Source organism: Balaenoptera musculus, chromosome 8, assembly GCF_009873245.2.
Source record: "Balaenoptera musculus isolate JJ_BM4_2016_0621 chromosome 8, mBalMus1.pri.v3, whole genome shotgun sequence".
NCBI lineage: Eukaryota > Metazoa > Chordata > Mammalia > Artiodactyla > Balaenopteridae > Balaenoptera > Balaenoptera musculus.
This window is the reverse complement of record NC_045792.1, coordinates 100,148,329-100,155,049: the sequence shown is the minus strand read 5'-3', so window position 1 is coordinate 100,155,049 and position 6,721 is coordinate 100,148,329. Positions and strand designations below refer to the sequence as shown.

Here is a 6,721-nt window from a genome sequence, read left to right as displayed (position 1 = left end):
TCCCCCATGGCCCACCCACCCCTGACTGTCCCCCCAACAACGTGCGGAACCGTCGATGTGGCCACTGTTACAAGCGCCCCTACAAAAGTCATCTCCCTTTCTCCCTTCTCCCCCAAGGCCAAGTGAGAAGTCCCCAACAGGCAGATGGGGGTGGGGAGCAGGCGGGCTAAGACTCCTAATACAGTGCTCTCTTCATCACCAAGGAGAGCTGTGACGCCCAGCTTCCCCGGCAACAGCTCCTTTCCTATCCTAGTCTCCCCCATTTCTACATGGAGACAGAGACCCTCAGTAGCGCTCTCGAACCAGGCATCAGCACCCACTTTAACCCAACTCTCTAACTTCCCGAGAAAGCGGCTCCTGATAGTGAAGGGCAAGCAAGCAGCAGAGCTGGTTCCCAGGCCCGTAACAGATTTCTCTCCTCTGTCCCTGCGGAGAAACTCGGCCTCAGCAGCCCTGCTTGGCTGGCGAGCGGCTGTGGATAAGGGTGCCGTCCTTGACAATGCAAAACGGCACAGCCCTGTGTGCCTCGGGATGGCCCAGGGGGACTTATCACAGGGCCTTTGCCCGGATCTAGAATCCTCCGGCGAGTGCAACGGGGGAAGAGGCACAGGGAAACAGACCAGGGAGAGGAAGGGAATCTGGGCTGGCAGTTATTCCAGGATAACTGCGCCTCCCCTGCACCCCGCTCCCCTACCTCTAAGATTTGCATAAAGGGAAGGTGGACAAACACCAGGTTGCATGGAGTGCTGAGCTGCAGCATCAGCTCTAAATAAACCCAGCTCCCTGTGTGCAGATGGACAAACTGAGGCCTGGGGGGCAGGGAGGGGCATGACTTGCTTAAGATCTCCCGGTCAATAGTAGAACTAGGACTGAAATCCATGCTTTCTTTTTTCTTTTTTTAAATTAATTTTTATTTATTTATTTTTGGCTGTGTTGGGTCTTCGTTTCTGCGCACGGACTTCCTCTAGTTGCGGCAAGCAAGGGCTTCTCATTGCGGTGGCTCCTCTTGTTGCGGAGCACGGGATCTAGGTGCGCGGGCTTCAGTAGTTGTGGCACGCAGGCTCAGTAGTTGTGGCTCTTGTGGCGCACGGGCTTAGTTGCTCCGTGGCATGTGGGATCTTCCCGGACCAGGAATCGAACCCGTGTCCCCTGCACTGGCAGGAAGATTCCTAACCACTGTGCCACCAGGGAAGTCCCAGGACTGAAATCCACGCCTTCTGATTCTAGGCCCAGGGGAATATGCCATCATAGGAATCACGGGGCAAGAGGACAGTCTGGATGGTTGACACTCCTACCCCACCTGAGTGACTGAGAACTCAAGTTCTTTCCTGCAAGTTCCAAGACCCCAGGAGGGACCACTGGCCCTGATGGAGCCTCAACAGGGGGAGCATGGGCACCTGAGGAGCCCTGGGAGGGATAAGGTCTGCAGCCAACCCCCGCACTTCTCTTCCTCCTTGAGAAGGAGGCAGCCTCCAATCTTTCCCACCCTAAGAGCACTTTCTGTCCGTTGGAGGCCTTCACTCTCCCAAGCTGACTCCTTCAGATCCATCCCCAGCCTCCTCCTAACCCCCAGGTCCAGCCCAGTGGCCAGCAGAGCTGCTGGGCCAGGCCTGACCTTTGGGTCTTGTATGACATCATCCCTGTTGCCATGGTGATGGTGGCCTGGCAGCATCTTCTCAAGGGAGATGGGCCTCTAGGCTTGAGGTTTTACAATTTTCTCTCTTTCTCTAAATATTTAAACATTTTTTTCCTGAACAATGAGGGGAGAAAGTAATGACTGAGTTAAAAAAAAAAAAAAAAGACTATGAGGGAGAGACAGAGAGAGGAAAATGGAGCCAGGGAGATGGAAGGAGGGAAGAATAGAGTCACAGACAGGGAGGATGGGGGTCAGTGCCAGTGAAAGAATAGAGAAAGGTCAGCCAAGCTTGAGATTCAAAAACATATTAAGAGTCGGGAATTTGAGAATTAAGCTGGAGAAGACCAAGGAAGGGGGACTGGGGGTGAGGGCCGGTGGCCAGGTGGCAGAGAGTAAGATACAGCCAGATGAGAGAGCAGTCTTGAGCAGCCAAAGGCATTTGTGACTGAAGACAAGCTCTTGTTCCCCAGACAGGACACAACAGTTGGCCAGGGCCACTGTGACATAGAGCTGGAGCACATGGACAGAGGGCAGTGCCAGAGGGAGTCCACGGTCCCCACAGCAACGGGACCCAGTGCTCCCAGGGCTTATAAATAAACAGGCATGCGGGAAACGAACATTCTTTCTCCGAGAAATATAATTTATGTTTACAGCCAGTTTTTTTTTTTTTTCTTCCTAAAGAAAACGCTACCATGGGGGGGCCCTGCCCCCGACAGTGTCCCTGAGTGGCCCTGGCCCTGGGCCCTCCTCCCATTATTGCTTGGATGGGAAAGATCTGGCCCTGGGAATTGCAGAGCGAGGCCTCACTCCTCACCCCCGGAGGCTGTCCTGGTGACGGAGTGGAGGCACACAGTGCTCGTCCCATGCCCCACGCCATGCCAGCCACCCCGATGGTGCCCATTTAAGGGAATGGAGAGTACAGGCAGTGGCTACACTGGAGCAGCCGCCCAGAGTGGAGAGCCTCTCTCTCCAGTGCAGGAGGCCCTAGAGGCACAGTGGCTTCTTTTCAAACTTGACAGCTGGAAGGCTCAGGCTGTGGGGAAGGGAGGGAATGTTCTCTTTCCAGCAAGATTCCAGGCACAAGCTGGAAGAAGAGAACAGAATAAAAGGCAAGGGCAGAGACCTTGCCTTCTGAGTCCCCCCTTCCCCACACAAAACTTAGGGGACCTGGAGAAGGAGGTATGTACCATGAGCCCTGGTGGAGGAACAAGGGCAGCTATGGTGTTAGGGCCCCAATCCCGGTTTCCCACACCTGTCTGTCCTGGGCACCAGCCCCAACTCCAAGCCCTTGCCCCTGGGCCAGGCCTTCTTCTGGGGGCAGTTCTGCCTCAAGCAGGCATGTGGTCCACTCCAGAGGTAGCGGCTCCTACACCAGAAAGGGTGGACCTAGAAGATCCAGACTCCAGGAGGAGGGAGGTTGGTGGGTGCCCTGAGCTTCCAGACTCAGCCAAGGGGATGATTCCATGGTCAGTGGTGACCCTGGTTCCAGGAAGAAGCTGGTGCCTTTACTACTGTGTTGTCAGTGACTCTATCAGGGACCAGACGGAGCTATAAGAACTGGACGGAACCAGGACTTCTTGGCCTGAAGACCGCCCAGAGACCAGCCAGTAGGCAGTCTTTTCATTACCCTGGAATGTCTGAAGATGGCCCCCAGGCCTGCCTGTCCCCGGCAGCTTGCCCAAAGAGACCCCTTCTCTGCCCCAAGTAGGGACCCACCGTTCCCACAAACCTTCCCAGAGGCCCTCCTCCCAGAGTGGCCGAGGCCCAACACCCAGGGCACAGGCTCAGGTGCCCAGTCCTGGAGCTGCTTCCAGGGCGCAGAGGCTGTCCACGGGGGGCCCCAGAGCCCGGGAGCTCCCGCCCCCTATGAGCAGGTCTTCTTCCTCCTCATCGTCAAAGGCCCGCGCTGGGCGCCGCGGCGGCGGCCGGGGCGTGGGTTCGTCGCGCTCGGCCATGCGCTCGACGGCGCCCTCGCCCACAAGGAAGACCGTGTCGGCGACGCGGGGGGGCCCAGTGACCGGGTTGTGGTCGTAGGAGAAGACGCGCAGAGCGCGCAGCGGGTGCAGGTCGGGGAAGCCGCCCAGGCGGTTGCGGTCTAGGTCGAGGATGTGCAGGCGGCCCATGCGCAGCAATGCGGGCGGGAACTCCTCGAAACGGTTGCCGTAGAGCCAGAGGCCGCGCAGGCCCGTCATGCGCGGCAGCTCCGCGGGCAGCGCACGCAACCGGTTGTCGCCCATCTGCAGCGACTGCAGCGCCACCAAGCGCAGCAGCGGCCGCGGGAAACGCCGCAGGAAGTTGCCCTCGATCCAGAGGCAGCGCAGGCTCTGCAGCTGCGCGAAGTCGGCGGGCAGCGCCGGCAGCCGGTTGCTGCCCAGGTAGAGGCGCGTGAGGCGCGGCAGGCGACACAGACCGTCGGGCAGGCGCTCGAGTTTGTTGAAGTCGAGCGCCAGGATGCGCAGCTCGCGCAGCTCCTCGATCTCCTCGGGCAGCTCGCGCAGCCCCGTGCCGCTCACGTACAGCTTCTGCAGGCGGCTCAGTGCGCACACGGCGCTGGGCAGCCGCCGCAGCCGCCTCCCGCTCAGCTCCAACTGCTGCTCGCCATTGCGCAGTTGCTCCTCCGCGTCCGATGGCAGCTCGTCCGGCGTGGACTCGGCTATGCCCATGGTCACGGGCCCCGGCCGGGGCCGCCGCCGCCGCCCGGCATCGCCCCGCCCTCGCGACCCCCCGGCCTCCTCGACGAGGCCAAGGCCGCGCCGGCTCCGGGGCCCCCCGCCCCGGCCTGCCCCTGCGCCGGGAGGGGGGCCGTGCCTGGCTGGGAGGAGGCGCCCTCCTGGGGCCCAGCCGCCGCGCGCCACGCGCCGCGCTCCGCCGCCCGCCCTCCGGCCTCTCCTGCTCCCTCCGCCGGAGGCCGACTGGCTCAGGTTAGCACTGACTTGCAACTCGGAGACCCGTTGCCCTGGCAACCCCCGACGCGCGTGCGGCTGCCAATGAGGCGGAGGGAGGGCGGGGCGGGGCCAAGGTGCCACCAGAGCGGGGTACGGGCGCCGGGGCTCGCGCCCCGTGTTCCCACCCGACCAGCCCCGGAGCCAGCGCTCGCCGAGGGAACCCAAGATCCGCTGTCCGCAAACCTGGCACCGTGCCAGCACAGACCCGACGACAGACGCTGTCTACACTTCCAGCCACAGCGAGCCGTTTGGTGTGCGGCTGTGTGCGTCCAGAGCTGCAAGTCCAAGAAGAAGGAGCCAAGGACCGAGGAAACGCCGGCGCGCGACCCAGGACTCTGGACAAGTGGCTCTCGAGGACGGACTGAGGGGCGCGGTCATTGCCGGCCGTTCGTGTCCAGCGGCGTGGGCCCAGTCTTCCCGCTGGGGTCACTTTAGGATAGTAACTCAGACCATTGTTCCTTTCTGGGCTTTTTCAGACTGGGTCACAGCTGAGGATCTGCGGGGACCCAAGCTTGGCTCCGCCCCCCTCCCCCTCCCAGTGCACCCGCAGTGCACAGCAGGTTCCTGGTTCGTGCACTCACACCCCCCTCTCCTGCCGAGTCCCTCCAGCTATGCTCAAGGTCGGTGTGTGGCTGCGGTGGACGGAGGACTGGCGCACATGAGCGCCTTTGAGCACCACCAGTGATGACCACGCTCGTTCTGGAACCGTTCCTCTTGCTCACGCTCCCACCTACAGCTTTTTGCCCATGACTTCTCCCCTCCTGCACCAAGCCCTCCTGCCAGAGCTGCCAGCAGAAACACTCCCTCTGGTTTATTGCCAGCCTGCCATGGGCCCAGCACTATGCTGAAAGCATTGCGCTGAGTCCTTGCCACAGTCTATGAGGTAGGTACCCTCCTTGCCCCAATTTTAAAGATGGAGAAACTAGTCTGACTCTCCAACTTTTGCTCTTAACCAAGTACCACTCCAATAAATGGAAACAATGACTCCACCTCTGTCCATGAATTTTCTCACAGCAGAGCCTCAGTCTAACTCTTACGACAAAGGCATTATTAATCCCATAGGAAAGATGAGGAAAGTGGCCCCAGAGGGATTAGGCAGGCAACTTGCTGAAGGTCACACAGCGAGTAGAGTGTACAGCCAGGAAGTCAAGTCTGCAGGCTCCAGGCCTCCTCCATCCTGCCTTCCCACCTTGGTGGGTGTGACCATGTAATTGGCTGCAGGGACAGACCTCTAGACGGCATCTTGCCCTCTGACCCACCCCCACTCCCATCTCCACTACAATCTGGGAAGGAGGCCAGCCCAAGGGCAGACAGCAGGGGCCAGTGCAAGGAGAGGATGAAAACTACAACCCCTGAAATGTAAGCTGGCTGGGGCAGGTAAGCTTGTCTCCTTCCCTGCTGGCACAGGGTCTGGCACATAGTAGTTCATTCCATGAAAATTATCAACATTTTAAAAGATGGAGGCGAACTTTACATAGAGTGAAATGCATAGATCATAAGTGTAGAGTCTGGTGAGTTTTGACGAATGTAAACACCCATGTAATATTTCCATCACTCAGAGTTCCCTCACACCTGCCTCTTCCAGTCAATCCCAGAGGCAACCATGATCTTGACCTCTATCATGGATCAGTTTTGCCTGCTCCTGAATTTCATATAAATGGAATTATTCAGTGTGTACCTTTTTTCGCTCCTGGCATCTTTTTCTCAGATACTCGATATCTATGTGTTGGATAAAGCAACGAAAGAGCAGAGCAATAGTAGTTGTAATCAGGCAAGGGGTGTCATGGGGTGAACATAGAGACGGGTACTGCTCTGAGCCAGGAGCTAGCCTTGGACCCCTGTCCTGGAACGAAGACTGATAAGATGCAAGCTGAGGTAGAAGACCCGGACAGAGAATAAGTGGGACCCAGACACCAGATCTGGGATGTAGGAGAATTCTGAGCCCCAGCCAGAGGGACTTCAAGCTCCTTCCAGACCCCACCTAAGCCCCAGTCCAACTTTCTCCCTTCTACTCATTTGGGAGACTGGAAAAGGTGACACCTCAGACACCAGAAGGCTGAGGAAAACCCAGCCAGGCAGCCGGGATAAGAATGAGCACCTCCCCCACAACCCCCCACCTCCTCCTGCCCACCCTCCCCCA

The 6,721-nt window shown here is 58.9% G+C and overlaps 1 protein-coding gene across 1 annotated transcript; it reads right to left on the bottom strand.

Moving 5' to 3' along the window:
* Positions 1-2,246: 2,246 nt before the first annotated feature.
* Positions 2,247-5,622, bottom strand: LRRC10B (leucine rich repeat containing 10B). The gene has a single exon (XM_036859376.1). It carries the CDS (start codon positions 4,297-4,299, stop codon positions 3,421-3,423), a length of 879 nt encoding a protein of 292 aa, XP_036715271.1. The 5' UTR covers positions 4,300-5,622; the 3' UTR covers positions 2,247-3,420.
* Between the last annotated feature and the right edge of the window lie 1,099 nt (positions 5,623-6,721).

Coding starts and splice junctions, on each gene's coding strand:
- LRRC10B (XM_036859376.1), bottom strand. CDS start 4,299: ATGGGCATAGCCGAGTCCACGCCGGACGAGCTGCCATCGGACGCGGAG.